The 27,834-nt window shown below is 47.4% G+C and overlaps 11 protein-coding genes across 12 annotated transcripts; 3 read left to right on the forward strand and 8 right to left on the reverse strand.

Annotated features, from left to right (window-relative positions):
• The first annotated feature begins 104 nt into the window (after positions 1 to 104).
• On the forward strand, positions 105 to 2,525 carry FOXG_04558 (uncharacterized protein). Its single transcript, XM_018382592.1, has 4 exons — positions 105 to 413; positions 481 to 1,077; positions 1,132 to 2,001; positions 2,105 to 2,525. The coding sequence occupies exons 1-4, from the start codon at positions 178 to 180 to the stop codon at positions 2,226 to 2,228; spliced, it is 1,827 nt and encodes a 608-aa protein (XP_018239331.1). The 5' UTR covers positions 105 to 177; the 3' UTR covers positions 2,229 to 2,525.
• A 791-nt stretch (positions 2,526 to 3,316) lies between these two features.
• Positions 3,317 to 4,429, forward strand: FOXG_04559 (uncharacterized protein; the record flags this gene model as incomplete). Its single annotated transcript, XM_018382593.1, has 4 exons — positions 3,317 to 3,349; positions 3,609 to 3,807; positions 4,087 to 4,114; positions 4,228 to 4,429. The coding sequence occupies 4 exons, from the start codon at positions 3,317 to 3,319 to the stop codon at positions 4,427 to 4,429; spliced, it is 462 nt and encodes a 153-aa protein (XP_018239332.1).
• An 803-nt stretch (positions 4,430 to 5,232) lies between these two features.
• On the reverse strand, positions 5,233 to 9,524 carry FOXG_04560 (uncharacterized protein). Its single transcript, XM_018382594.1, has 2 exons — positions 8,345 to 9,524; positions 5,233 to 8,291 (listed from the first exon to the last, which is right to left on the reverse strand). Exons 1-2 carry the CDS (start codon positions 9,357 to 9,359, stop codon positions 5,803 to 5,805), a joined length of 3,504 nt encoding a protein of 1,167 aa, XP_018239333.1. The 5' UTR covers positions 9,360 to 9,524; the 3' UTR covers positions 5,233 to 5,802.
• A 564-nt stretch (positions 9,525 to 10,088) lies between these two features.
• On the forward strand, positions 10,089 to 11,888 carry FOXG_04561 (uncharacterized protein). Of its 2 annotated transcripts, XM_018382595.1 has the most exons (7): positions 10,089 to 10,466; positions 10,553 to 10,712; positions 10,768 to 10,781; positions 10,834 to 10,913; positions 10,963 to 11,109; positions 11,160 to 11,216; positions 11,263 to 11,888. In XM_018382595.1, the coding sequence occupies exons 1-7, from the start codon at positions 10,360 to 10,362 to the stop codon at positions 11,763 to 11,765; spliced, it is 1,068 nt and encodes a 355-aa protein (XP_018239334.1). In that variant the 5' UTR covers positions 10,089 to 10,359; the 3' UTR covers positions 11,766 to 11,888. The 2 variants fall into 2 exon arrangements, with proteins under 2 accessions (XP_018239334.1, XP_018239335.1); XM_018382596.1 differs by having other exon boundaries at positions 10,089 to 10,712.
• FOXG_04562 (uncharacterized protein) lies at positions 11,706 to 13,206 on the reverse strand. The gene is made up of 2 exons (XM_018382597.1): positions 12,818 to 13,206; positions 11,706 to 12,767 (listed from the first exon to the last, which is right to left on the reverse strand). The coding sequence occupies exon 2, from the start codon at positions 12,570 to 12,572 to the stop codon at positions 11,865 to 11,867; it is 708 nt and encodes a 235-aa protein (XP_018239336.1). The 5' UTR covers positions 12,573 to 12,767; positions 12,818 to 13,206; the 3' UTR covers positions 11,706 to 11,864.
• A 1,196-nt stretch (positions 13,207 to 14,402) lies between these two features.
• FOXG_04563 (uncharacterized protein) lies at positions 14,403 to 16,376 on the reverse strand. The gene is made up of 3 exons (XM_018382598.1): positions 15,998 to 16,376; positions 15,713 to 15,946; positions 14,403 to 15,667 (listed from the first exon to the last, which is right to left on the reverse strand). The coding sequence occupies exons 1-3, from the start codon at positions 16,256 to 16,258 to the stop codon at positions 14,549 to 14,551; spliced, it is 1,614 nt and encodes a 537-aa protein (XP_018239337.1). The 5' UTR covers positions 16,259 to 16,376; the 3' UTR covers positions 14,403 to 14,548.
• Positions 16,377 to 17,230: 854 nt separating this feature from the next.
• FOXG_04564 (uncharacterized protein) lies at positions 17,231 to 18,506 on the reverse strand (the record flags this gene model as incomplete). The annotated part of the gene is made up of 4 exons (XM_018382599.1): positions 18,179 to 18,506; positions 17,768 to 18,127; positions 17,594 to 17,719; positions 17,231 to 17,538 (listed from the first exon to the last, which is right to left on the reverse strand). Exons 1-4 carry the CDS (start codon positions 18,435 to 18,437, stop codon positions 17,231 to 17,233), a joined length of 1,053 nt encoding a protein of 350 aa, XP_018239338.1. The 5' UTR covers positions 18,438 to 18,506.
• A 309-nt stretch (positions 18,507 to 18,815) lies between these two features.
• On the reverse strand, positions 18,816 to 20,227 carry FOXG_04565 (leucyl aminopeptidase). The gene is made up of 4 exons (XM_018382600.1): positions 20,031 to 20,227; positions 19,570 to 19,981; positions 19,218 to 19,522; positions 18,816 to 19,170 (listed from the first exon to the last, which is right to left on the reverse strand). The coding sequence occupies exons 1-4, from the start codon at positions 20,178 to 20,180 to the stop codon at positions 18,934 to 18,936; spliced, it is 1,104 nt and encodes a 367-aa protein (XP_018239339.1). The 5' UTR covers positions 20,181 to 20,227; the 3' UTR covers positions 18,816 to 18,933.
• Positions 20,228 to 21,763: 1,536 nt separating this feature from the next.
• On the reverse strand, positions 21,764 to 23,117 carry FOXG_04566 (uncharacterized protein). The gene is made up of 3 exons (XM_018382601.1): positions 22,499 to 23,117; positions 22,315 to 22,435; positions 21,764 to 22,231 (listed from the first exon to the last, which is right to left on the reverse strand). The coding sequence occupies exons 1-3, from the start codon at positions 22,729 to 22,731 to the stop codon at positions 21,911 to 21,913; spliced, it is 675 nt and encodes a 224-aa protein (XP_018239340.1). The 5' UTR covers positions 22,732 to 23,117; the 3' UTR covers positions 21,764 to 21,910.
• A 398-nt stretch (positions 23,118 to 23,515) lies between these two features.
• Positions 23,516 to 25,980, reverse strand: FOXG_18852 (uncharacterized protein; the record flags this gene model as incomplete). Its single annotated transcript, XM_018398990.1, has 2 exons — positions 23,713 to 25,980; positions 23,516 to 23,535 (listed from the first exon to the last, which is right to left on the reverse strand). Exons 1-2 carry the CDS (start codon positions 25,853 to 25,855, stop codon positions 23,516 to 23,518), a joined length of 2,163 nt encoding a protein of 720 aa, XP_018239341.1. The 5' UTR covers positions 25,856 to 25,980.
• Positions 25,981 to 26,506: 526 nt separating this feature from the next.
• On the reverse strand, positions 26,507 to 27,547 carry FOXG_18853 (uncharacterized protein; the record flags this gene model as incomplete). Its single annotated transcript, XM_018398991.1, has 1 exon — positions 26,507 to 27,547. One exon carries the CDS (start codon positions 27,545 to 27,547, stop codon positions 26,507 to 26,509), a length of 1,041 nt encoding a protein of 346 aa, XP_018239342.1.
• Between the last annotated feature and the right edge of the window lie 287 nt (positions 27,548 to 27,834).

Genomic DNA, 27,834 nt, shown 5'->3' on the forward strand with positions numbered 1-27,834 from the left:
CAGAGCCAACATGCATATTTGAGAACCAACATGCAGAACTTGAAACCAAAAGAGATAAGAGCAAGCAGGCTACTGAAATTACAGAGAGGGCACTGCCCCCACCAGTAACTTTTCATGATTCCTTTCCTTCTTGTCTCTTGGCCACATTGCTCATATCCCAATTGATGCTTCAACAAGATGTTGTTTGACGCTTTACTACTCGGTCTTTTTCTGGCGAATAGGCCATTCCCAGTCTTCGGTAGCGCCTCTGTTGTTCGTGCCGGTAACACGCCTGATTACCCTGGGTACAACACACTGAGCCTCGTTCGAAGAACCCCCGCCCGCCTGGGCCGACAGCCAAAAGACTCCAAGCAGAAAAACAGCACATCTTTAGACACAAGTTGGGTCAATGCTGTCCTCTTCGCGTACACAGGGTGCGTTAATTACTACCAGCCACTGAACCCTTAGCATCAAGCCCTAACTGTGTTGATCTGTTTGCAGTGAGCAGGAGCTGGGTTCTAAGCAAGGAAACTCTTCAGTTTCAGCCAGCATTGAAATTACTTGCGCGACATGCTATATCAAAGGGACCGCTACCACAGAGTTCATATATGACCGCGAATTCAATGTCAGCCGCGCTTTTAGCAATTTTACCAATCAAGTCAGACGCGGGATCGACAGCCTGTCAGACGAAATGGCCGATTACATCGAGAAATACATCGATACGGTGGCAGATAATTTGGAGGACGGATTTGACATGGACGATTTCGACCTGCCACCATTGGACTACAACTTGAATATTGACATACCCGAGATCCCGGAGTTCCGACTTCAGTTCCAATTTGATGGATTAGAAGTATACATGTTGATCGACACAGTCCTCTCGGCTGGTGCCACCTATACTCTGAACTTGTACACTTCTACTACACCTGCAGGCTTCGCCGTTCGAGACAATCTGGAAGTTGGTGTTATCTTCGCTATTGACCTCATCCTATCTGTAGAAGGAGAGATCAACATTAGTGGCGGGTTCCATCTCAGATTGGATGATGGCGTTTTGTTTGACATTGCCATCTTCTCCAAAGAGATTTCAAATCTGACAATGCAAGTCTTGTTTCTGTGACCGTGTCTTGATATGAACTAACAGAAGCTCAATAGAAATGGTGGCGACTTCGAATTTCTGCCAGTCACTCTCGAGAGTGCCGGTGTTGTGTTCAAAGCTGTTCTTCGTGTTGGTGTAAAGGCAGGTTTTGAAATTGCATCACCTGAAGTGTCTATCGCCGGGAAGACAATCTTTCATGTTGGCGGAGGTGTAGAGGTGGGAGTATTTGCCAACATTGCCGAGTTAATCACCAACGTCACTCTTTCCACGGATGAAGACAACGACTGCAGCCTTCGCGTTGAGGAAGTCTATCAACTGGCTGTTGGCGCTGCTGCTGGGGCTTCGGTTGCTATTGATGATATAACATGGGGGCCAATGCCCGAAACTGAGATTCCTGTCTTCTACACTACACTGAGACATGCTTGTGCCAGCCAACGAAGCAGCGATGCTTCGTTATCCATCACGACATCCCCGGCACTGGAGGTGAGAGGGAAGAACGATGATGAAGTTGAGATGGAGACAACAACAATCTCCACCAAAGCCACATTCGTTGTTGTAGCATGTCAATCAGAAGGATTAGTCAATTGTCCGATGTCGCTTCAGACAACGTCGAAGTACACCACTACACGGACACATGTTACTGTTGTTCCAACCGACAGCGAGGCCGATTTTCCCGAGTCCGTTAGCCATACTGTTACGAGCTTGATTCCATTCGGAAACGGCGCAAACAAGTTGGTAGCAATGTCAGGAGTTCCGTCTTCTTATGTTCCGCCAACCACGACATCTTCGGCTAAAGAAAATGGCAAGGATGATGATTCAAATGGCACATCGAATGAAAGGTCTGGCGGAGTTTCCAAAAGTATCATTATTGGTGTCAGCGTCGGCCTTGGAGTGCCTTTTCTGCTGGGAGGGATCGCTGTGATTTGGTAAGTGAATATTTTGCATTTTCTTCCAAGAGTAACCTTCAGGTTGCATTGGTAACTATCTATTCTTTATGGCTCTCAGTTGTTAACGACTTTTGTTTGTTAGGGTTTTGAGAAAGAAGAGACGCTCTCTCGCTGGAACATCACCGGCTCCCGTTGAAACCGTCGAGCCGACTTTATCGTCTTCAAAGACTCCCGGTATTTTAGTACATGAGCAGAGAGATCCATGATTGATCTTCATAGAGTAAATCTACTCGATGTAGCTGATCTCTCTGGAGAAGTCTGATATCAGGCTTCGAAGCCATGCAGATTAAGTTGAGGTATCGCCAAGAGTATGAAACCATGGAATACAACAAAAGCCGCCTATCTCCCTGACACCAATAACTAAAATACTGGTCAATTAGGATTGAATATAGCATACGGCTATCTCCTCTTCCTTCGCCAATGACAAAATTAATATGTGGAATCGAATAAACCTTGTCCAAGTCTGTCATAGATTTCTCAAAGTCGAAGGAAACATGATCCTGTGTTATTGAACCAATTGTGATTTGACCATTCTGCATTACTTCGAAAGATACGGTTACTCTTGATCTTACCATTTTCAAGCAACTTGTAAGAGCAGAGTGATTTGTATCCTCAGGAACCGTCCTCTGTCGCCCAATCATCAATGTTTTGCTTCAGAATGTATAAGCTGTCGTAACTCGATAAACCACAATATCAAAGGTTGTCGATCTCGCGAACTTCCTGCAGGCTCGAAAGGCCAACTCACAAGCCCCGTGTGAGTCCACTCGACGTGAGGCAGAGAGCCAGCTTCGGGGGAATCTTCAAGCATGCAGACAAGGGCCCTTGATTGTGTCCCAAACCCAGTTCAGAAGGGACTTCATGCCATCATCAGCTCTCAAATCAAGGTCCTTTCCTTGTGTCTGCAGGTCTTGCAATCTCAGACCGGTTAGTTGCTGATCATGAATCCCATCCATTTGGATAACGAATGCATCACAACGCTAGCGACTTGTGTTGATAAGCATAAAACGGCCATATTTCCCAAATTCCCGTGACTTCTTTTCCTGATTGCGCAAGCAAGAAATCATCAAACTCCGTTTCACTCCGGATCTTCGCAACAAGGTCGATCAGGTCGTCATATGCCATTTGGCGGTGTCGGACCGGGATCTCATGAGGAATAAGACTAGTTGATGAAGAGCTCCACAGGTCTACCGGAATAGCTAGCTGACCTCTTAATGTACGGAATCTGTTCGCCAGGTCAGGGTGCTTCTTCTCGAGATCATCAACATGTTTTTCTTTGCCCATTATCGGATCTACAATGACTCCCCGGCCACGCTCCATGCGTCGTACGGTTTGTTGTAAACATTAAGGCTAATAACTGCAGCATCTGAGACCAACCCAGAGAGTTCTGTTAATTTTTCTTCCTTATCTGTTTCTTTGAGCGGCCTCGGGCTAAGTAGGGGGAGAAGCTCAATGGCGGTCTCTAGCAAGTCACTAGCTTCTTTCCATTCTTCTCTTTTGGCGTGAATACTAGCAGCCTTTTGAGCAAGCTCAACTCGAACTGAAGGCGTGGCTGTAGTCATTTCTGACTCCATCCTGTAAAATCACAGGGCTTGGAGTTCATCTTGTGGATCATGGAATCTCTCAAAACGTTCGCTGTGCCAGACTCCCAAACCCTTAAGACATTCTACTCGATTGAAATATTCTATCGGAAGCTTGCTGAGGGCCTCTTCGTGAAGGCTGGTGGCTTCATCGATATCCTCCTTTATCGAATATCTCCTAAATCGCTGACCAAGCAAATTCCCCAGGGTACAACGTGCCATTGACCAATCCATATTGCCGGAAGAAATTTCTGAAATAGCCATCCTCACAAGCTCGATGGCTTAATCCAGAGATTCTGTCTTCTTTGTTTCTTGACCATACTTTCCAAGCATGCTTACACAATTGTTCAGGAGGACAGGCCTTCTTGAGTGGTCTTTCGGCTCTAAGTCCATCGCCTTCTGTGCATAGTGAAGGCTTTTCTCCATATCTGGAATTAATGAGGGTATATCAAATCGCCTGCTAAACGAACTACTAATCTCATTCCAGTATTCTGGGTGGTCTGGGTGATCTTCTGGTAAATCTTGAAGCGCGGAATCAATCAGTTCGATGGAACGTTTTATATCTGGCCGGGAAGATAGAGGTCCTTTGCATATGTAACCAAAAGGTATGCGGTATGACTCACAACAGTCAAGATCCCATCTTTAAGGATTGCGCTGCACTGTGGCCCTCTATTGTCTTTGAGCACCTCAAGCCTGACTTTCGCGGAATTGAGAGGGCTGGCTTCCGCGTCTTGGCGTGGCGATTGTGCAATATGGATGGGGTTGTGCCCTTGTGGTTGGATCGTCACGGCTTCTGGATTTCTAGCGCACCAGTCCATAAACCGCACTAAAGATGCCTTCTATCTTTCAAACATTTAACTTGACGGAGGATCTACTGCTTATATTCTGTTCCTCAGCCTAGCTAGAAAATTAAGTAAGTAACAGTGCTAAAATTATTAGACTTTCCTTAACAGACTTCCCTCATTCATAGGCTTATTATTATCCTTGAGCAAGTAGATATTTATCATCAGATTTTGATAACAGCATAATCATATGTAGTGACCTTGTATTATAATGCCCCGTGGAACTTGGGTTTATTCTTGACATCTTGCTCATTGTAAAGTCTGACCAGTATATCTGAATGCCATTACGGTATTACTGTTGTCTTATCTTGAAAGATGGTGCACGTCGTTGCTGTGGCCGGCGGTCGAGGGGATGTCGGCAGAAACATTGTCGAGGTTCTCAGTCAGAATCCTCAAAGCCGTGTCTTACTTTTGTCTCGCACGGTAAGAAATGATAACTCTGTCTAAATGGTTGAGCCAAAACCGCTATGGAACTCGACGACGGGTATACTGGTATGTGGACTACACCAATAAACCTAACATTTGCGATTCGCATAAGAAAAACAACGTCGAAGCCGTTGTTTCGTGTCTAAATGTCATCAGCAAGGAAGCTAGTCAAGCAGAGTACAACTCAAGCTTGTGACTCTCCCAGAAATCGCAGATTAATTGTTAGTAAATGGTCCATGAAAGCTCTTCAGGGGAGAGATAAACTATCATCTTTACTGAACTCATACTACTTAAATATCTTCGTTACATTCCCCCTACCCGACTTCTCAGCTGATACCCCCGCCTTGCTTTCGGAAACGTAGTTTGAGTACATAGTCCTTTCCACGGGGCACTTCTCGGACTACTATGGATAACCAAAGGCCAGGAACTATATGAATTCCTTATCGACATAAACAACAAATCGACGGCTATTTCAACTTCTGTGGAAGATAAGTTTGATTTCACGAGGCAAGGCGTGCAATGCGAGCAGTAGCTGTACCACTTTTAAACCACCCTTCAGAATCATAAATTGTTCTTTGTAAGGGAATCATGTAACACCTCGCCTTCCTCCTCTGTCCATCAAAAACTGGGCGACTTGCTTGTCGCCTCTGCCCACTGCGTCATCAAGTGGCGTTCTTCCCTCATTATCAAGACAATTAATATCTGCCCCTTTCTCGATCAGGATGGCGGCCTCGTTAGGACCACAAAAGATAGCTGCAACGTGCAATGGCGTCCTGCCCAAGTGATTACGTCCGTTGAAGTCTAAACCAGGGTGGTTGGCCAATATTGGCAGAAACTTCATGTTCCCAAACTGAGGCATAAGATGCAAAGGTGTGTTACCATCATCGCTGCTGGCGTTGAAGTCTGCTCCATAGCTGGCAAGTAGCTGAAATAGATCACCTAGAGCAATGAAGGCACGTCTCGCCTCCTGCAGTAGGAGCATCAATCCTTGCCCCATGTTCCAGAAGGATCCGCACAACCTCATACACTTCGTTACCCCTCAACATTGCCATTTGTAGGCATGTTTCGTTGTCTTTGTTTCGAGCCTCTACATCAGCCCCGCTTCTAATAAGTAACTTGATCCCATCGACAGAAGCCCACCTCACAGCGTAAAAGAGAGGTGTACCACCGTTGTTATCTCTGCTGTTGACATCTGCTCTATGCCTGAGTAGTACTTCCATTATCGTATCAGATCCTCGCTTAGTTGCAGCAAGAGAAAGCAGGCTCATGCCAGTCGAGTCTTTCGACTCGACATACGCCCCTCTCTCCAAAAGTAGCTTCACTACTCCCCCGTGGCTTTTGGTAACAGCCATATATAGTATGGGGTCACCCTTGGCACCTAATGCGTCAGGATCTGCCCCTGAATTTAGGAGCAACTCAACTGTCTCCGTGTGTCCATTCATGGACGCTAGCGAGATGGCGGTTTCTTTAAGGCATTCAGCGTGAACATCCGCTCCGTGATCGATCAACCATCTTGCTATTGCAGTATGCCCATTCTTTGATGCAAGTATTAGTGGTTTCCAGAATTCTCCATCCGGGTTTGCTCCTCTTGCAGCGAGAAGCTTTGCGATCTCCAAGTACCCCTGTTCACACGCCCAAGCCAAGGGGCTGCGACCCGATCCTCCAGCGTCTATATTGGGTAGCAAGCTTTTCGTAATTGTGATACCATCCTGATCTTGTGGGGCAAATCCCAAGAGGGCAGCTACGCTATCCTTCTCCCCTTTGGCCATGGCCGCTATGAGTGGATATGCATATCTATCCATCGTTGAATGAGTGTCAACAACGGAGTCCGTCTTTAGTCTGGTTCGAATGAGTGACGAACACCCTCTGTCCGCAAGTATATATAGCAACTCTGCGATGCGACTATACTTGCGGACCTTAAATCTTTCGAACGCGTTGACGACCGGTTTCCATCTGGATGTCGGAAAGTTCTCCAGGAATAGTTGCTGATCAGCAGTATTTGCCGCCAATTCAGAATGATATAGAACGAATTGGCTAGCATATTCGAGAAAGGGGCATTTCTCAGTTCCCTGTGGAAGCTTATAATTAGGTTCACGAAGCCCTATGATCCGGTGTTCTGCGACAACAATTCCAAAGTAGCAATAGCAGCATAGCTTTAGCCTGTCATGGCCGACACTCTCCCAATCCGGTCCAAGTTCTGGCCAGAGCTCGTTGAGGCCCTTATCCTTGACAAGAAAGTCACGAACAGACTCGTGTATGAACTGGACTCTTGGCTGCTTAACTTTCGTGATCTCGGCCAAACCCTTAGAAGAACTGATTACACAGCGGGCAAAGCAATCCTCGGAGTCCTCCATGTCGACTGCTGGTATGTCAGGGTCTGCTAATCTCTTCATGTATAGCCCTGACCAGATTGCATGATAGTACTCCTCCGGTTTTAGTGGTCGATTACTAAGAAGGATCCATAAAAGTGAGAGCTGAAGTTCTTCCATGTTGGTCGTGTCTCTCTGCAGTAGGTCTTTAAAAAGGTCACTCAAACCACTGGGAACCTCTTCAAGTCTTCTCATCACACCCAGGCGCCCACGGCAATTCTCTTGGTTCAACATGTCGACCACAAGAACAACCCAAAGGAAAACACCTGCTGCTTTTTCAAGCATTTTCTCCTGCAGCTCTGCGAGGAGCGACCGGTCTTTGATTCGAAGATGAGTCTTGATGAAACTTTCTAGGTCGCTGGTATGGCCTATCTGTTCCTCCAGAATGATTCGAATGCCGAATTTTATGTCAATGTAGGGATAATGACGACTAGAAAAGCAGACATGAAAATTCACATTTTCCTCTGTGCATTGTTCAGCCAAATCTTCAAAGTATTCGACTAAGTCCATCACTTGCTGCTCGTCGCACTCGTCAAGGGCATCTATGAAGCATTTGAACGATCTTTGACCAAGCTTAGCAACTGCAGCACGGAGTAGGTCTTTCAGAACGTTCAAAGGAGGGCAACCATTTTGGTTTCGAGGCAAAAGGTCTGGATCATCCAGGACGCATTCAAGATCTGGAAATCCGTGAAATAGTTGCAAAAGCAAGGATCTGTACATCCCGGAGACTGTCTTCTCCAGTAGCCCACCTCGAGCGTTGAAGAAGAACGAAGCTGTAAGGCTCTGGGTTTTTCTGTCTTTTTTCTTTGATTCCGAATAGATGAACTTCATGATAGTAGACTTTCCAGCTCCAGGCTTTCCTCTAATCCACAGGAAGCCATGATGTTGTGATACCTGTTGCGGGTCGATCCATGAAAGGTAATCTGTATGCTTGAGAAACCAACGGCAAGTTTTGGAATGCGCGGCTTTGATAATGGACTTGCGAACATCGATCTCTTCGAAATTCAAGGATTTTAGTATCTCCTCGTGGCGCTGGGACACCATAAAGTGCTCAGCTATAAGCAATTAGTCATGTAGCGCGAGAATATGGGGACGAGAAATTACTTACGTGGCGGCTGCTGGTAACCAGCGTATGATGCTAGAGAGTCTCCTCTCCATAGTTCCAAGAACTCATATGCATAGGCTGCTGCAGTCGCGGCAGCATATCGCTGCCACTCTTTCGCTTTGTGGGAGTCCGAGTAGTCGCAGATACCACGGATAGGCAGACAAGGCATGATATCCATCAGACCGGCAGCCTCCATCTCGAAGCAAAGCACATCCAGCTCTCGGGAGATCTCATTACGAATATTCGAGTCTTTCATCACTGTGTTCGCCGAGCCAATACCGCCGTAGTGAATGACCGGATCAGTGGATACTCGCATCTTTCTTGTCTCTAGCTTGGACAAGTCACACTCGTCACAAGATGAGACAGAAGCGTCATGATGGTATGATGATAGAAAGAGGCGATCCGGTTCGTTGGGCAGAGAATATGCAGGATATGCGCCCATTTTATCCCTCAATATTGAGGGAACTCGACTGCCTTTCAGTTCGTGTTGAGATCGTAAATTTGAGATGACTGTACGGATGGAAGAGTCGGGTATCTTTGGGACTGCTGTCCGCTGGAAGCCCTCTTTACGTGTTTTTCCCATGTCATACTGCATGACTCGTACTCCAACAACAATGTCCCCAAGTCGTATATCAGCCTTGAGTGGCACTGCACCGCCAATGCCTACCATCAAGCCTATCTCAATGTTGAGGAACGTCCTTCTCATGTTACTCAAAACACTCGCAGCATTGTTCGTCCCGTACTGGTCAGTCGGGAGGCAAGCTATCACCACGTTATGGTTTTTGATGCTCCCCAACACATAGGAATTCATATCGTTAGCTTGCCGTGGACAGTCAACGTGCTCCTCATCGAGCATCGCACGTGCTGCTGCCATTTCGATATATAGTGCGCAAATCCAGGCGACTGTATAACGGTCATGTATTGAGTCATCCTCAATCTGTTGGAAACCGGTTCTGCGACGTTTCGCGTGGTAGGGAAGCGCGGCATCGTCAGTATGAGACAGTCGCCGCCGCTCCATTTGGAAGGGATTCGCTCAGGCTAGAGTTGGTTCTGTATCTCCTCGCAGCTGATAAGTGACTTCTCCGTCGATATCGGGTGGTTTCACAGGGAGGGCTGATCGTATTTCATGGATGAAGGATGATGTTGAGGGGAAAAGTCGAAATCAGGCTGTGCAGGTTGACGTGCATGAGCTGCTATGCCTGCGTCAGCCTCACTGAAGACTCGGCGGTATAATCCCTGCCCGTGCCACGTGATCTTATCCAAGCTGGAATAACATCAATTACAATCAGCTTAAAACTCATTGACTAAAAACTCATCTAATAATCGAGTAGAATCCTTGATTACCATTCCACTATAACTCTTCGAGCGGAGGGACCTCATAAATGGTGTTCATTCTTAGATAGGTTTTATAGCCAAAGCTTAGTATCTCAGAATTTGTGGGAGGCACTAGTCGTTGTGTTATGCCAGAAACCCCGTTCGTCGCTGCATATTGCACCTGTCATATCTACAACTATTTTCCAAGGCTTCCAGAGAGAGCTCCAAAGGCTAGTTCTTTTGACTATTACTTACAATTAACATTCAACTCAATCAATTTGGAAACGTATGATAATTTAGGCTGTTTTGTCTGCAATCATTAACCTCCTACCGTGGAATGTTGGGAAATTGTGGCTTGACAGCTGTTTCTATACTCATACGATAATTGCTCTCACGCGACTCAGAGTCTAATCATATGTCTTATGTTAATTACCACTGGCTTTATGCACAAATGAACCAGTAGTTTGGTCTAGACATCACTCACCCACTCCGGATCAAACACTTTAACTGCTGTTGGTTGGAAACCGGTAGTTTGTCTCAGCCCTCATTCCTCACTAAACCTTATCTGTCATACGTGCTCTTGTAGCGCGGTACCCAACGGTCCAAACAGCGTACTTTAAGAACCACTTTCCCACCCAGTTTCTTGAACACTACAATATTGTCGAACCTGCCATCTACTAATTGAGATTTCCTGTTTCCTCATTATGCATGTTCCATATCTGCTAGCTACCTCTCTTCTTGCTGCTGTGCCAGGCTTATGTGCACCTACTCATGATTGTGGCTGCAAGAGTCCTCTTGTACGTAAAGAATGGTAGGTTGCAGTGTCCTCGCACGAAGCACCAAATTAATCTGACTTCTTGTACGTCGCATTGCTGACAAGGTTGGTTTTGGTTGTAGGAGAACTTTGAGCAGCAAAGAGAAGCATGAGTATATCAATTCGGTCAAGTGCCTGGCATCAAAGCCGTCGCAGACGGGAAACATGTACGCCGGTGCCAAGTCTCGCTTTGACGACTTTCAAGTCAGTCATATCGTGAACACCGACTTTATCCACTATGTCGTGAGTCTCTGGGCTTCTATTCATCATTTACCTTTCCAGCTAATTCGACCTGCAGGGATTCTTTCAAGCGTCAGTGCTACGCGCATCATACCAGTGTATCAGCGGCTAATGAAGAAAACAGCTGGCATCGAATGTTCATTGCCCAATATGAGAAGGATCTTCGAAATCTTTGTTGCTACAATGGAGCTCAACCTTATTGGGGTATGTATACCACCCTAAATACTTGCGAATACTAATCGCCCAAAACCAGACTGGACACTGGATTCAAAGTCTGTAGAGGACTTCGAAAACTCTCCCATCTTCGACGCAGAGACAGGCTTCGGAGGTAACGGTGTTTTCATCAACATCAGCAGCTGGACAAACGTGACTAGACAAGTCTCTGGGAGAACAGGAGGAGGTATGCCCTAACACTGTTCCAGTATTGGGAAGCGCTAATATGAACGATAGGCTGTGTTATCGACGGTCCCTTTGCCAAGGGGGATTTCGAAGTTCATGCAGGTCCAGGTATGTCGTTATGAGCACCTTTAAAGCAATCGACTAAGTGTACAAGATAACTCTACCGATTACAATCCACGTTGTCTGTCCCGCGACATCGCTCCAGAGTATGGCATCTCGAAGCTCAACCAAACCGTCGTCGACTGGACTCTTGAAGCCAAAGACTTCTTCGAGTTCGACCAGCGCGTCCAGGGTGGCGCTAGTGCGGAGTCCCAAGGTTATCATGGCGGCGGTCATCTCGCTATTGGCGGTAGTCTCGGCGAGATGGGCGACATGTACTCTTCACCAGGCGATCCTATCTTCTGGCTGCATCACACCAATGTCGATCGACTCTGGGATAAATGGCAGCGACTGGATTGGCCTGCTCGGAAGAGCGATATTAGCGGGCCCGATACACAATATGCGTATCCTTATGACTTCTTTGGGGATAAGGAGTATAAGAACATTACGCTTGCTTATGTGATGGACTTTGGGAATTTGCTTCCTGGGAGGCGATATGTCACTGTTGAGGAGGCTATGGATACACAAGGGGAGCGATTGTGTTATACATATGAGTAATTGCATCGAGTGGCTCTATGATATGGTAGAATTCTTGTTGATTATATTTGAGAACATTAACTATTACAGAATAAAATTTAAAGTACTGGTGAAGTGAACTCATGTAGACATCGAAGCTTGTGTCATAGAGTCCCGCAGCATTAGATCGTGAAACAATAATCCCCGCTTAGTTCTTAACTCCACAAGCAACAGGGAAAGCCTGGCCCTCGAAGTCGTGGGTCTTAGAACCACTGGGAGTCGTAACGGAGAATTCAAACGCAGAAACAGCATTCTTGTTACCCATGACATTGCGAACAGGGTAGTGACGTCCAGCGATGAGATCAACATGACCGCACTGAGTAGGGTTGTTGAAGTGATATCCAGTAGCAGTGAGGACAAGAGCAGGAGCGTTAGGGTCAGTCTCGCCAGTTCCGCACTCGAAGGCGTTACCCTGGCCAAAGTAAAGAGTGTTGGCGTTATCGGCAGTAACGCAGAGCTCGTAGGTTCCAGTCTCAGGAGCTTGGTAGTAACCGGTGTAAACAAGGGTGAAATTGTTGGCGTCAACCTTGATACCACTGGCGAGAGTACGGTGGTAACCGACATACCAAGCCTTTCCGGCGTAGGCGGAATCAGGGAAGATCTGAGGGTAGCCAGCGAGATCTGACATGTAATCTTGGGCGAAGTACGTCTCGCTTGTGACGGAGGAGTCGAGGGGGGTGAGGTTATCGGTGATGTAGTATGAAGGAGGAACGGACATCTCGTCGTTTCCCGTAGCCGCGCTCGAAGACGTTCTTGTAGTAGTCGACGTTGAAGCCAGCGGCTTGGCATCCGGGTTCGATGGCGCAGGGGGTAGGGACGGGGACATCAGTGGTGGCGGATGTAGCGCTGGTCTCGATGGCAGCGGTAGTAGTGGGGACTTTGATCTCGGTTGAGGTGGGCTCGTCTGTGCTGAGCACCTCGGTGGCAGTCTCGATGGTGCTGGTCTCGGCAGCAGTAGTGGTGGGCTGAGGGATAGATGCAGTGCTTGGGAGTTGTTAGTAGGTATTGCTAAAAGGGTCGGATTAATGTCATACCTGCTGGCACTCTCGATGACAACAGTGCTGGAGATGACAGAAGCTGGAGGGTGAGGCTTGCAGGGGCCGGCTTGGGCGAGGCCGAGAACGCCACTGAGGGCAATAAGGGTCTGAGAAGCTCGCATTGTGAATGGTGATTGAATGAGTGTCAGTGAGATAACGAGTGACGTTCACTGAAGAGTGAGTAAAGAACGAATGATGCAAAAGAGTGCGATAGAACGAGAGAATGAGCGATAAAGACCGATGACCAAACAAACAAAGCCACCAGAACCTCAGTCCATTTATACGATCTCAACTCATCGTCTGTTTCTTTCGCGCTTTGACTCCTATCATCTCATAAAGCCTCTCTTATTCCGTTTCATTTCAGCAACCCCTGCAACGGGGACCCAAAGTCAGGTCAGATCCACCGATATCCCGCTGTTGTTCTAGCGCAGCCACCGTTTTCCCCGCTGGAAACGAGTGCCACCGCGAGTGAATCTCCTCATTCGACGGTGATACCTCGTATTGTTGTTAAATTGAGTGGAACTTCTTTCCACGTGGAAAGCTGAAACACTGCGGCGGGAGGTGACATTTTGAACTCCACTGGGTTAGGTGTTTGCTCGATAAGCGGAGTTCGCTTTGCTACTGGCCGAGCAGGTTCTCGGGTTTAGCGAGCCGGATAGCTGAATGTTACTGGGGGCATTAGTGGAGTGGTTTTATAGGGTAAGGAAGGTCCCAAAAGGGACGCGTTTTTCCGTCGCGTGCGATTTACTTACCTGTTGCGTAGGATGAGCGGTACCCTTGCATAATTATAGCTCAGTTGATAATTATCCATAAGAACGAAAAGGACTTAACAAACACAGCGGAACTCCACGAACATTTTAAGCGATCTGATAACGATGTCTTGGTGTTGATGCTCCGCAACGCTCAGGGCCTTCGTTGCTCGGCGCGTCGGCGTTCTTACATCTTCCGGGCCGACAACAGCTGGATAGCACGTACCCTTTTAACTTAGCTAGAGCCTTAGACTCCGGTGGGAGATAATTGCCAAGATGTTCCTTCTGAAGAGGTTCGCCCACATCCCGTTCTCGTTTCCACCAACAACAAAGGTCCCCTGTTTTCGGATCAAGCGTGCCGACCCATAAGAGTGAAGGGTCTGATCCGCAACCAGGATTGCTGTCGAAGCATGGTTGGCTGTCGACCAAAAACCTTCAACTTAGTTGCATGTTGTGCCCAAAACCCACTTGTTTCAATACAAATTGGAGCTCGAGATATGCAATGACTAGCGATGGGTATGAAAAGATCCAGATTATGACTTATTACTCCTGCACATTTGAAAGTTTTTGCATTTGGTGGCTGTGATTAGTTCGCCGGCATTCAATCTAGGGTAGCCCGCGATGTCAATGCACCGAGCTGGAATAACTTTTAAGCGCACCAATCACCCACGGTGATGTCATAATGGAGATTATTTACAATTACTGCGGAGCTTCAATTTAGAAGGCATCTTTCACCTAGATAATTCTCGTGATGCGCTTTACGAGAAGGCTGAGCTGCTTATTTGTTCCAGAACTCAGAATAAGAGAAATCACCGTGGAGATCGCAGTAAAAAGGTATTTAATCAGATGTCAGAACTAGTACTTAAAAGTAGTGTGACTTTTTTTATTTTAATTACTATGAACGCTAAGAAAACACTTTTCCTGTGCCATCACATGGCTTGTACATGGATCCAAGGTCCTTTTTTGATACATCGCTTACCTACTGAGGGCGAAGCGCAGTCCTCTCAGAGTCACTCCATCGTCCTTGGATATACTGCCTTACGGTCTTGCCCCAGAACGCCGCCGGGACCGCCATGGCTCCCATAACAAGCATCAAGACAAAGATGAGGATAGTTGGTTGTAGAATATGGCCCTCCTGAACCCAAGGCGCTATGGCAGTGCCAATCCCGAAACCAAACATGTTTCCAGTGAACAGTTGAACAGCGAGCGCTGCTGCTGCCCATCGCGGGAAAGCCTCGGTGATCCAGAGAGTAAAGGCGACGTTGCCAGTGAGATAACTGATGATGCTAATAGCTGAGGTGATGTAGATCCAGACGGAAGGCCATCTATTGACAAGGGCGAGGCCATTGAGAAGCACGCTTGTTAGGCCGGTAACGACAGGGATGGAAAATAGAGCCAGGTAGACTTCGGCGTGGCGAATACCACCTTTGCGAAAGGTGTAGCATCGCGTGAACCAGGAAGCGAATGGTCCTGTGAGAGGGAATGCGAGAAGAGAGCCAACAACACCTGCGACGCCAAGCAAGATATTGATACATCCTGTTTCTTTGGCACCGTACATTGCAATAAGAGCGCTGGGCTGTGTGAGATTCAGGAAGATGACACCGCTGAGGATGATGCCGGTAAGTAGAGAGACCCAAAAGGTAAGAGGGTTGAGAATACACAAGAACATTTGTCCGTATGTAGCGAGCACTGACTCCCACTTTGTGCCAGGTGCTCTCGAGACTTTGAAGTGAGACCAGATTGACCAAGAAGACGGCAAGTCAGGTAGAGGCTTGTCATTCCGGATCAGCTCAATTTCATCCCACCCTCCATAGATCTCTACTTTCTCGGAGCTGCTTTGAACTAGCACTCGGCCATCGAGTGCGACGGGAGGACGGAGGAAGTATGTCTCGGGGACACAGAAGAGAACTAAAATGAATGCGAGTATGCACGGTGCAACCCAGACTTTGTATACACATCGCCAGGTTAGTGTAGTGTCGGTTGTTAATGGGAGGATTAAGAGGGCGAGTTTGATGAGTGCTGAGCCTGTGCACCAGAATAGTGAGAGAGCGCTGGGACGTTCGTGGATGAAGGTGGCGTCGATGAGGATGAGGATGAACTACGGTTGTTAGTACGGCCTGTTTCCAAGTGGATGTTAACTTACCATCCCTGTCGCTGATCCAGCTGCGAGGGCTTGGAGGCTGAGAGCAGCAAGTAATTGCAAGAATGATCCAGCGTAGCCAGCCCAAAGGGTCGACAGAGTCGTAACCACAGCTGCACCCACAACAATAGGTCGTCGTCCAACTGCTGTTGATAGCGGAATGCCGATCAAGTACCCCACGCCAGTAAAGAGAGTCATCGCCGACGATAAAGACTGTACTCCAAATGGACCCATTGGCTAGACTCCAATTAGCATTATCTCAGTGACCAAGATACACATTTATTTTACCTTGTTCTTGAACTCCTCCCCAATTGCCTGAAGCAACAGCCCCGGCAGATTGAGCTCAAATGACGCAGCCATCGAAAAGCACTGCAGCGCCAAAAACCCCAAAAGCCTCTTCGTCCAAGACCACGTAAGCGGATCCCGATACGATTTACTCGGGATCGGCAACTTGAGCACGCGCCCATTAGACGAGACGAAGAAAACACTGCCAGCAGTGGGGACAGACTCGCGCTTCGCTGCAACGATCGAACTCGCCCTTGACTCCATGACGAAAACCAGAATGAACCAAAGAAAAAAACACAGGCCGTCTTCACGATGGAGAGCCAAGGAAAAATGAGATCATGACCCTGGGGGAAAACTGGATCTTTATCTATTGCAAACCCTGGGAAACTCTGTAATAAACAAACTTTCGGCTCGAAGGAGGCTTTGTTTTATCTAGGCTTAGAACGATTAGGTTCTGACGTCCGTTGGGCTAATCGCAATTACTCTGCGGGCGTGTTTGAGCGTTGGACGCTAAGAGGTGGAGGGTATTTATTGGTGGTGTTTTATATTTAAGTTTACCAGAAACCAGGGGTTTCCTGATTCCACACAGGATGGCCAATGGGAAAGATTCCTGAGCCAATTGCCGAAAGTTCTGAGTCGACAACAGAATGTCATGAATTAATAATTATTGGCTTAGAAAGGAAGGACGTTGAGTTTCAGTGCCGAAGCTACAAAAGTTAGTTGTACGGTTGAGTTCAACGGGCACTAGAGGGAAGTCTATTAATACTCCGGTTGACTTTGTATTTGACTTTTGTAATTTCCATGAGTTGCATGCGTCGTCATCAATTTTCGCATCTCGATTGAACCAAGTAAAATAAGTAAACAAAAGTGAAGCTGTGAATTTGAGTTTTGGGTTGCGACGTGGGCATGTTTCCCCAGTGCCGATCATAGCCAAGATTTGCATCAAGGTACATACGCTCAAAAGCCGAACGCGACGGATGAAACGGAGATTATCCGCTGTATGTTTCGTATTGCGCACCAATCGGCAGTGGAAAATGTGATTTATAATGTGGCTGCATTTCTCAAACTTGGGCACGAGACAGCACGCTAGTGACATGCGGCACACGTATCAGCCTCATTTACGGCAACCCGAATGTTCCGTAATCCGACAGATTGAAAAGTTATTCAATTAATTACTAGTTTCTTGATATGCTTTGTTGACGCGTCAACGATGTGATAACATCCTGCATGAAAGCTTCAGGCAGCTCGAGCCAAGTCCTCACTATTCAGCCGAATGCTCTCCTCCAAAGATGTGAAACCAGGTTCACCCAGCGCCTGCAAAAGTTGAATGCACCTTAACCTCGGCTTCTCAATATCGGCCAGATATCGCATGGCCTGGAAGTCTTTGACAAAAGTTCTGTCGGGGTTCTGCGCCCGTAAAATACCTAGAATCTGGTCCAAGTTCCACGTTTCTGCCCAAGGGAAGATCCTTTCCCCTTGTACATCGGACAACAGAGTGGCCGCGACGTGAAGCTTGGCATCATCTTGTACATCGATAAAATATTCTGCAAAGCATTGTCAGTTACGCTTCTCGACAGAACGCAATTTGGGGCAACTTACGAGGCGAGGCATTGGTCAGTGAATCCAGAGCAGTGCCACTCCATAAAGCCCTGATGAATCCTGATGTTGATGGGTATCCCTGATGCTTCCAATCCAGGCTTTTGCCAAAGTTTGTGCTAGGAAGTACTGTCATTTGTTAGCGATGCCGTTGAACAATTGATATGGACTGCCTACCTGTGTTGACCACCAGATCTGAGCGACGCGTCATATCATTCTGATAAAAGTCCCATACGGCTCGCTCCGCCTGAACCTTGCTAGCGGCATAAGCAACATACCATTCAGGTGCCGAGGCTGAGTTCTGTAGGATTGACAGTGCCTTATCGTTCCAGGTATTTGAATCCACTATAACCGGGACTTCTGCCTCAGGGAAGACTGCTGCGGTTGAAGAGCTGGTATATACGAAGCGCTTTACACTTGGCTCACTGCTGGCTGCTTTCAGAGCATTGAGAGCGCTAGCGATCGCATCGGGGATCATGGTACCGGTGCCGGAGTCGAGGCCTAGTGGTGAAGCGACATGAACTACTGCTGCAACGCCTTTGAAAATCAGTGCGTGCCAATGAGACAGTTCTCGCCAATTTCGCTTACCTCTTATAACCTTCTCAAAAGCATGAGGAGAAGTCAAATTGGCAACAGGCCAAAGTGAGAAGTTGTCTTTGCCGTATTGCTGATGGAACAAGTCTTTGATCCATGCGGCTTTCGAAATGTCACGAGCAGTTCCTCGGACTTGGTATCCGCGCTGTAGAAATTCATTGGCTACATGGGAACCAATGAAACCGTTGACACCAGTGACAAGAATGGTTGATCCTTTTGGGATAGCGAATGAAGTATTGAGAATTGGTGCCATATTGGATGAAATGGGTTCTTATTGCACTGAAAACTGCCAGGTTGATAGATAGTTTGAAGACTTTCCAGCCGTGAATGAGACTCTTTTATAACAGCTTGCGCACAATTGAAGGTTTCCCGAATGATGAAATGGACCATACTCGGGATTCAGTGGATTACCGAGATCAACTTTGGCGCTGGAATGGCGTGCTTACACCTCATCCATATGAGCTTCACCCAATCATACCCGACAAGTGTTTCCTATTCGGGCTTGGTGTAAGCCACTCCATATCTCGGATGTCCGATGCTACTCCGCCTCATAAAAGAGTGATGGCCATTCTTTTCTTAACAATAGTCACAAAGTGACTAATTTTCATTGGCAAAGGTGGACTCCCTTATCTTGCCGATATGTGCAGTATCAATTCATAATCTATTTACATGAAACTGAACGACTGTTGTTTAATCTGACCCTGACAGGCCCTTTCAAGGTACCGGGATGTTGATTGACGACCTGCCGCTTAAAGGGTGGTAGCAAAGCCCAACTCGTAAGCGAAGCCAAGGCAGATCTTGGAAAACTCAAGAACATGGCCAAAGTTGACGGTGTCAATAGTATCAGTGGTACCGTGGATATAAGGGCTACTGTTATCGAAAGTAGACTCGAAAGCCATAGCAGAGGGGAAACCTTGACGGGTAGCGGAGGCATGGTCAGAGCACCCATAGCCACACTTGGAGTCAACAGTGGGGAGCTTGGAGTACTATTTAAAGTTAGCTCAATCTTCGCAAATTGGAGACCAAGACTTACAGCAGCGACAACCTTCTTGAGGAAAGCAGTCAATCCAGCATCGACGTTGTCGGTGAGAATACCAACAACTTCGGTGGTACCAGGCTTGACGTAGCCAGTCATGTCCTGGTTGAGCATAGCCTTGACTTGTCGGCCGTCCTGCTTGTACTTCTGGAAGATAGCACCACTTCCGAGAAGACCGCCCTCTTCACCAGCGTACCAGTGGAACTCAATGGTGTTGGGGGCTTGACCGGTTGAAACGCGGGAGTCGGTCAGGAGGACACGGAAGGCCTCAAGGATGGTGACGGTTCCAGAGCCATCGTCGTCTATAGCAATTAGTGACTATTGACATAAAGTGAAGGACCAGACTCACCAGCACCGGGAGCTCGTCCAGTGTCGGGGCTGCGAAGGTTGATAGAGTCCTGGTGAGCACCAACAACAATGGTAGCAGCACTCTTTCCAGTGATGGTAGCAATAATGCTAGGTTGACGGAAAGAGTGAGTAAATTTCTCAACCTTGACGTTATTAGCGCCACTGGCAGTGATGATAGACTGGATCTGTCCAAACAACCACTCAGCAGACTGCTGGCCGTAGGTGGACTTGTAGTATCTATTCTGGAATTTGATGAACTCTGTTAGAGTGCTGCGCAGGTTTGTCTGGCTCAGCTTAGGAATGAGAGCGTTGACGGCAGAAGTCTGAGCAACAGCGCCAGGGAAGCTGGCGAGGAACTGAAGGCTGAAGCCGGGCTCATCAAGGTCGGTAACATCGATGAATGTTTTGTGTTCCTGTAACGGTCAGACTCGGTGAGAAATTGTGCGAGGACATGAAACTTACAGCTCTCAGTGCCCACTTTTCCTTCTCAGTGACGGTGCGGACATCGCCAGGCGCAAGCTCAATCTTATAGAGAGGCTCAGCCTTGCGGGGGTCAATAGCAGCGGCGTTTGACAACCCGATGAGGGTCGCAAGAGCAAGAGTAGCACGCATGATGACAGTAATTAATTCAACCAGGAGTGAAGCTGGAGTGACTTGAGAGCTTGGCTAAAACTACAACGTCGATCATGGAAATACCAACTTATATAGAAAACAGCGATCTTCCTCCGAAGGCTGTGTTAGGAAGGAGCTGTACGCCATCACATCAATCATCACAACACTATTGCTCCGTGACCTTTCGTGGCAGGAGATATATTACACCATACCGCCTATCACCTCAGCATAAGTTCCTAGTGACGCGATCCCTCAGATTAAGCATAATTGCGAGTTGACCTTCCAGAATCAAACCTTATGCCGTTGACGCAAGGTTGTATTTGGACGGGCCGCTTGTGCATCGGCATTGCTCTTTGTGGCAGGTCGCTAATGTTAGAGGGGGACTTTGTGAATTCTTGGCGCTGGAGCGGGGTTGAAACATGGCCTTGTAGAGTATCTGAGCGGTAAGTGAGGGATGTGGTTGGATGATAGGTTTAGACTTATTTGATACGGGAATACCAAAGAGGAAGCTTAAATTCTATTGTTTCTAGTGTAGATTATAGCGCAGATAGTACTTAGTCGATATTCTTTATTGAGCCTTGCTTTATGTGGACTTTTGTGCTGATCCTGGCGGTTTGGCTACTTTCACTAGGATGTATTAGTGATAAAAGATCTCCAGAGCTACACGACTCCCTGGATTGGAATGATCTTATGTTGAGCCCTGTTTACACGTAGTCTGCTAGTGTGGCGCTCAAATCGATTTACTCATTTCAGTACGTGTGGCCATAGTACAAGCGACAGCAGTCTTGCCTACTCCACTTGCGACGATCCTCAAGGTGCCGGATATAGTATGGATAGAGACAACGCAGTTGTTGAACATGCTGGAAATTGCACTCTGTATCAAGAATACCGTCATTAAAGAAACTGATTCCATCCGAGACCTCCGCCACAAGCTCAGGCTCAGCAGCGTTAACGGAAGAGTATTTGAAGATCATAGGAATTCGATAGATAGAGGCCGCACAAAAGTTGTGAAAGTAACGATCACCACTGTGAATGGAGATTCACTTCATGCCAACAGGCAACAGGCAACACATGCCGTTGGGTGGATCCATCGCGGGACAGAATAATGCCGATGTATCAAGATTGCCAGACACCAGATCAAGACAAAGCCTGCAACCGAATCAGCGACCAAGACAGCCTCAGATCTGTAAGGGATCTGAGCCACCATTGAGGAACATACTTTCTTTGTTTATTTTACTGATCTTCTTGGCCTGAACCTTAAATGGATACCGCGAAGATTAGAGCTGTATAGACCAGGCGCGAAGCTACCAGCGGCGGCACTACCAAAGAAACAGGATTTACCACTCACAACAATGCCATTCTCAGCGTCGACCTTGTGAGAAGTAACCTAAGCAATGTCATGAATTTACCAATTCCCCGAATAGATGTGAACTCTTTGGAGTACAAGCTGGCAAGTTGATGGGTCCCGTAGTGTGTAGATAATCGTCATTTGGGCGCATAGCGATGTATTTAATGTATGTTATGTGAGCGTTGTGTCCTGCTATCGTTGCAGAGAGAGAGAGAGACAAAGAGACAACTAATGCCCAGATTGGTAAGATAAGAGCAGCAAAGATGATGGACCTTGATATGTAAAACCTGCAATAAAGCCTAACTGAAATTAAAAGTAAATTCCAATGAAAAGAAAACCAACTAGTATGCCATGTTATAAGGTGAGTTCTATCACGAAGGAGCTACATTGAATAGCCTGACTTTTCCACCGCTGTCTTGTAAGCCTTCCTGTCCATCATGTTTGCCAGCCATTTACTGATCAGCGGCCAATCCTGTCTCTCCGTTCCCAGCTTCATGGCGAAAATGATCTCAATGCTAAATCCCATCATGATATCTGCAGCAGTAAGATCTGTTCCGACGATGAACTGGCCCTGGCTAGGACCTGATTCGAGTTCCGTTTCTAGCCACTGCATTGCGCCGCGCACGATTGGCGCAATCGCAGCCTCCAGCCCGGGAACATATTGTGCTGCCTCTTGTGGCATTCCCATCCGGGCCATGATGATCTATTGACGTTAGGGAACCACCTTAAAACAGTGCAACGCTAATCGAAGCGTTGCATTAGAGACTCATAAGAAGAAACACTAACCGGAACAGCATTCAGCATAAAGGTACCCTCGGAAGCTTGAATCCATTCCCTAACCTTTGCTCTGGCATGGGCTTCCCGAGGTAACAGCCAAGACTCAGAGTCATACGTTTCGCAAAGATACCTATAAAGATTAGCATAAACAAATAACCACCGAGCTGCTAGAGAGGACAGTAAAACTACTCACTCCAAGATAGCACCACTTTCCTGAATTACCAGATCCCCATCCTGAATAGTAGGGCTACTTCCAAGCCGAGTAGGAATCTTGGCTTTGAACTCTGGCGGCGCTAGTCCATTGGCTTCCCTTGGCGACGTGACTAATTTATACGAGAGACCAAGTTCTTCCAGCAGCCAGGCAATTCGGATTGCTCGGCTCGCATTTAGAAAGTAAAGAGTAATATCTGGCTGTTTTGTTGACATTGTGAAAGGCGTGATGGCTTATTTATGGATTAATTGGTGGCTTAAAATATTGCTGGTAGACCTAAGAAAGAAAGAGACAGAGTGTGAGAACCGACGAGAGGAAGAGGGTATATATGCATCTGGTGATTCGGCTTGCGGCAAGACTATTTACATGATAAGTCCGACATACAAGTTGTCAATCGGGACAATTACGCTGACCTCCGCAGATTGGAACTGCCGACTAAGCGACAGCTGCACTGCAGTATTCGAGAAGTAATTAGTAATTATGTAAGTCGATGACTAACCCCTCCTTGCAATGCAATTGCCCTGGCTTGCAGTAGCATGTGCCTAACTGAGTTTTAGAGAGTATATGCAGAATAACTGATAACCATGCTTTCTTGTTGTTGATTCTCCGCTTTGTAACAATTCCTCATTATCGTACGACAATGAGGGGAGTATTAGGCTGACAAATTGCATGTCAGCTTGAAAACAAAGCGTTGCGCTGGGTGTTTGACTTTGACCTATTACGCATTTCCATCAAGATCGGTAGCGTCTGTGTTAAGCTAACGCAAGGCTTCTGCAGTATTCATTGGCTGTCATGACGTCTGCCTGCTATAGTCAGTATAGTTTGGCCTTTAAAGCCGTATTAATTCCAAGCGTAAATTTGGGGGCATGACCCCATCCAATGGTATGAGAATATGCAGCAGTGTAATATTTTAGCGCCAGACGACTTCGTCATGCCCAGCCGCTTTATCCGCTTTGATAAACACCGCAACGCCATCTTCTACATTATAGTTCTTAAAGCCTACAATTCCCAGTGCCAATCTGATAAAAAGCAAGAGCTGGATTAAAGAATAACATAGGATGGAGACCTCCGATGATCATGTCGCAGGTTAGCAGCAGTCCTGACACAGCATGGTATACACTCCCGCTGGCGCAATATGGGGGCATCCATCCATTCTCTGTTAACCAAAAGCCCAACGCATCTCGCCAAAGGATTACCCGCAAGTCTTCGTACGTAGATTCTCGGCTGGAGATTATCAGACACAGAGCCTTCTCCGTCTATAACAGATATGTCGCAATTAATCTGATCCATCCTGGCGCAATCGCGGTGAGTGCACTGGACTAGTCCTGAGTTCTCGATGATCTCTTTGAGCATGGTATATGCCCCAACACGGCTGGTTCCCGCGGCACTGATGAAGTGAAGATCGACGAGCAAGCCGCTGGTAGACTCTTCAATGAAAAACTTGACATTCAAATCAGAGCTTCCTGTGTCCATACCAAGTATAGGGATCGAGATATTGCCGCCCAATGACTCTGTCACACTGGCTTTGTAATCGGCTTTGTATTGAGGAGTATCCTCGAAAGAACGGGTGCCTATCCAGTCAAACCCCAAAAGACCATCAGACCTCGTGCCCGTTTTATCCGCGATGAAAGAGTATTGTCGTCCGGCATTCGTCTGGATTACTCCAGGTACAACATGCAGTGTCACTGCCTCTTCTGGTCGATCTGACACATTACGCAAGATGTCAAAATAGAAGCAGAGACCCCCAACAGAAGCGGCAGTAAATGCCTTGCATCTCTGCAGAGGATATAAGTCATTGGTAAACAGAAACTGCGCCGTATGGTATACTGAAGCAAGGTCGAGACGTCGTACGAGACGAACAATATTTCCCCAGTAAGCTTCACGATGGGCATCGCCTCCATACCATTCTCCAAAACTAGGATCGGTCATAGCCTCACCGGAGTGGAGTTGGTAAATGAATCTCAAGCCAGAGTGATAGGGCTTGAGATCGGTGTGGATTTGAAGAGCAGAAACATTCCAGATAAGGAAGATAATGGTCTCGGCAAGTACGGGGAGGCAGTAGCCCCTCATGGATCTCGAGCAGTCTCCGGAACAGTAATGACAGTTGCAGGTGCGTGCCAAGCTCTCCGAGGCTAGATTATATGCCTCAACAGCATCGTCAACAGACATGTTCGTATCGAAATCAATGTTGGGACCCAGGGGTAAAAGTTCAGGGAACCATGAAGTAGCAGAATGCCAGAATCCATGTCCGTATTGACCTGGTTGAAAGCCGAACCAATCGACCCGGTCATTAGAATTGAAGATGCTACTGGTATCCGAAATGGTCAAGCCTCGAAAGACACGTGCGGAAGCGCAGATTAGCCGTCCAAAGTCTTGCTTGGCACCCAGAAGGTCCCCGAAGGAGTCACCGAAAGTTGTTGAAAGACACTTATTCCATGGAACGGTCCCAGATATAATGGAATCAAACCGCTGCTCATGGGCCATGACGCGATCAAGAGAGTTTATGAAGTATGCGGTGCTGTTGACCTGGACCTGGCTGGAGGACTGTGCTGTCCCGTATATGACCAACAGACGGATTGAGTCATCGTTGGTCGTGGACTTGTAAATCGTAGCATTATCGGCACTTCGAATCTCGACCTCCAAGCCGAGGAAGTAGAACCCAATAGCAGCGATCCATCCGCAGGATCGACCACCCGTCAATGTTACCGAACTCAGCACACCGGAAGAAACACGCGCCACGGCGAGCAAAGCCCTAGCAACATCTGCAGCCTCATCCATGTATTCCTCGTTCACGTAAGGGCGATGGAATGCCATGAACTGCTCCGCGATGCATGCAAAGGTCGTTGACTTGAGAGTTCCGGAGCAAGCTCCTACTAGATTCAACCATTGACTAGCAGAGGGACGTAGATGATCAGGGGCGTCACAAACATCAGCCAACCTGATTAAGATTTCGGCGCAGGTTTTTGGTGGATGAATCTCAGAAAGACATGCACATAGCATCAGGCATGTCAGTCCTTTGCCAGTCTCCGCAAGGACTCGCACTATGTGCTTGATCCCAAAGCCAAACCAAATGGCATCTCCGATGGCAGAGAAGCTCTTCAGTTCCCCAAGTGCTCTAATGAGACGTTCATGCCCGGTGGTGGACAATCGGAAGAGGGATGACATTTCCTGCCCCACGACGATGGTAAGCGGAGAAACATCGGCGGCTGTAACGCGTGCGAGAATGGAGATTGGCACAGAAATGGACATTCTAGCGATCTGGACCCAGTCAATAGAGCCTTGTTGCTCAAACGGGCCGCCCGCGACAACCGCAGATGACAAGGTGAGAGTATTTGCCATAGTAGAGACCAGAGGGGTCGTTGAGTATTGAAGCTGAGATGGAGTTTTGCAAACCTTGATACTGAGAAGGTTTAAACTCGATACTAGAAATAGGTGCGCTTGATGGGCTGATAAGTAGACAAGGCATCGTCAGGGGCGGCAAGAGAGAATTGTTAGTTTGAAAATGTATTTTCAACCTGTTTCATGATTTGGCACGCTGTGATTGGTATAAAGACGCATTGTGCCGTTATATATCATCAAGAGGTAAGCACTAACACTGCTGAGGGGCTCTTATCAGAGGTTGCTGTGGAGAAACGATTGGGGGACGATTCGCAGGGCGCCTTGCATGCGGCTGACCTCATCCTTGCATGTATACCCAATCATCACATCTCCGGTATTTGCTCCACCATAAAACACCAGCAGAGTGATGTAAAGTAGCCCAGTCGCATAAGCCCCTTGTATCCAACCGTTGAATCTAGATATTGTTCACGAGTCGTAGCCTTACTCTGACTTTTCAAAGAGATAAGAGACATCGTTCAGCTCAAGTTCCATCGGGCTTCGATCAAAAGGGTCGGTCATCTAATCAAATTTGACATCGGCTTGACCAGCATTACCGTATGTGGTCCTTTGGAAGATGGGTCATGACTGAAGTCGTGATTTAAACCAACTAAACTAGTTCTCATATACACTCCGATAACTAATACTAACAAACCTCCATCCACCCAAAGCACTTCTTTCTACACCTACGCGGGGCCCATTACCATCATTCCTCTCCTGGAACATATGATCTACTTTTTCCACCGCAGACTCACCTTTGTCTGCCTCAAAATATGCTGCAACAAGTGCAGTAATGCCTAGTCTCGCTTGTACGTCCCCAACATCACCACTCAGTGCGAAGAATGCTCGAATGGTCAGGAATAGTCCAAGTATTACAAGAAGCAAATTTGCAACTAGGAGACACGCCAAAGGACCCTTAGGAACCTTAGCTACGAGTTTGGAGGATCGCGACTGGGCCTCTTCAGCTGGTGCAGGGAGTAAAGCTCCTCCGATTGCGCCCAGAATGGTTCGACTATATGCTTCGGCGAACTTTTCAGCCACCTCTTCGGCTGTGTCGCTTCGCCATACATCCAGACTACTTTGTTGGAGGATATATGAATCGCCGACATGGGTATGTGCTTGAGTCCCCATTACAATATTGGTAGTGGACGAGTTGCTCGGAGAGTATGTGAAGGCTGTGACGGAGCCATTTATCGAAGTATACTTCCAATCAAATACCTCGGTGCTGCAAAGCAATGCGAAAAGAGTTGACCCATGGAGGCCGCTGCTTATATCAGGATCATCAATCAGGCCCCTGTTAGGGTTGCGGCCCAAGTTCTGGTTGATGCTGACCACAGCGGTAAAGTAATATGGGTTCGGCATCGATATGGGGGAAGAAGTGTTCTTCTTCATTGATGAGTCGGTGAAATAAGTGAAGGCTATTGCATCCACTTGAGTGGTTGGTATAACTCCCTGTGCTGGGGCAAAGTCGCATTTAAAGGTTGCCTGCGAACCACTAATGTCACCTTCACTTATGCAATGATTTGTGACAACCTGACACTGGGAAGATGCTCCAAAAGAGGTAGCTGTATAGTCCAAACTGGCAATTCGATTAGTCGGTCGCAGGCCGATAAAGGCGTATTTTTTGCCAGTGGAGTCGGCAACCTGCTGGACCATGTTTGTGCTAGAGGCGTTGGCGAGGAGTTCTAGTGCAGGCTCGCTATTGATTAAAAAAGAATTTGATGCCGCATTGTTGAGCGTACAGCCGTCTTTGTAGGTAGTGTCGATGTTAGTGCAGTTTTCGTTGAACTTGAAGCTGGCGCTATCAAATGCTGTTGGCTGGTTGAGAAGAACTGTCTTGGTCACGAAATGCAACCAGGTATCCGTGGCAAAGACCAACACACTTGATCGAGTCAGCCAAACTTGGCTTCGGGCATAGCTTGTATCTTCTTACCTCAGAAGCG

Source organism: Fusarium oxysporum, chromosome 4 (genome assembly GCF_000149955.1).
Source record: "Fusarium oxysporum f. sp. lycopersici 4287 chromosome 4, whole genome shotgun sequence".
NCBI lineage: Eukaryota > Fungi > Ascomycota > Sordariomycetes > Hypocreales > Nectriaceae > Fusarium > Fusarium oxysporum.

Excerpts from the sequence above, each read along its gene's own strand:
- FOXG_04566 (XM_018382601.1), bottom strand. The coding sequence starts at position 22,731 with ATGTCAACAAAACAGCCAGATATTACTCTTTACTTTCTAAATGCGAGC. Across the intron at positions 22,436-22,498 it reads GAAAGTGGTGCTATCTTGGA|GTATCTTTGCGAAACGTATG; the intron begins GTGAGTAGTTTT and ends TAATCTTTATAG. Across the intron at positions 22,232-22,314 it reads TTATGCTGAATGCTGTTCCG|ATCATCATGGCCCGGATGGG; the intron begins GTTAGTGTTTCT and ends TAACGTCAATAG.
- FOXG_04565 (XM_018382600.1), bottom strand. The coding sequence starts at position 20,180 with ATGCGTGCTACTCTTGCTCTTGCGACCCTCATCGGGTTGTCAAACGCC. Across the intron at positions 19,982-20,030 it reads AAAAGTGGGCACTGAGAGCT|GAACACAAAACATTCATCGA; the intron begins GTAAGTTTCATG and ends TGACCGTTACAG. Across the intron at positions 19,171-19,217 it reads TCAAGAAGGTTGTCGCTGCT|TACTCCAAGCTCCCCACTGT; the intron begins GTAAGTCTTGGT and ends AACTTTAAATAG.
- FOXG_04563 (XM_018382598.1), bottom strand. The coding sequence starts at position 16,258 with ATGGAGTCAAGGGCGAGTTCGATCGTTGCAGCGAAGCGCGAGTCTGTC. Across the intron at positions 15,947-15,997 it reads GGGAGGAGTTCAAGAACAAG|CCAATGGGTCCATTTGGAGT; the intron begins GTAAAATAAATG and ends ATTGGAGTCTAG. Across the intron at positions 15,668-15,712 it reads CTGGATCAGCGACAGGGATG|TTCATCCTCATCCTCATCGA; the intron begins GTAAGTTAACAT and ends TAACAACCGTAG.
- FOXG_04561 (XM_018382595.1), top strand. The coding sequence starts at position 10,360 with ATGCATGTTCCATATCTGCTAGCTACCTCTCTTCTTGCTGCTGTGCCA. Across the intron at positions 10,467-10,552 it reads CCTCTTGTACGTAAAGAATG|GAGAACTTTGAGCAGCAAAG; the intron begins GTAGGTTGCAGT and ends TTTTGGTTGTAG. Across the intron at positions 11,217-11,262 it reads CGAAGTTCATGCAGGTCCAG|ATAACTCTACCGATTACAAT; the intron begins GTATGTCGTTAT and ends TAAGTGTACAAG.
- FOXG_04562 (XM_018382597.1), bottom strand. The coding sequence starts at position 12,572 with ATGCCAAGCCGCTGGCTTCAACGTCGACTACTACAAGAACGTCTTCGA.
- FOXG_04558 (XM_018382592.1), top strand. The coding sequence starts at position 178 with ATGTTGTTTGACGCTTTACTACTCGGTCTTTTTCTGGCGAATAGGCCA. Across the intron at positions 414-480 it reads GTCCTCTTCGCGTACACAGG|TGAGCAGGAGCTGGGTTCTA; the intron begins GTGCGTTAATTA and ends ATCTGTTTGCAG. Across the intron at positions 1,078-1,131 it reads GAGATTTCAAATCTGACAAT|AAATGGTGGCGACTTCGAAT; the intron begins GCAAGTCTTGTT and ends GAAGCTCAATAG.
- FOXG_04560 (XM_018382594.1), bottom strand. The coding sequence starts at position 9,359 with ATGGAGCGGCGGCGACTGTCTCATACTGACGATGCCGCGCTTCCCTAC. Across the intron at positions 8,292-8,344 it reads TGGTTACCAGCAGCCGCCAC|CTGAGCACTTTATGGTGTCC; the intron begins GTAAGTAATTTC and ends AATTGCTTATAG.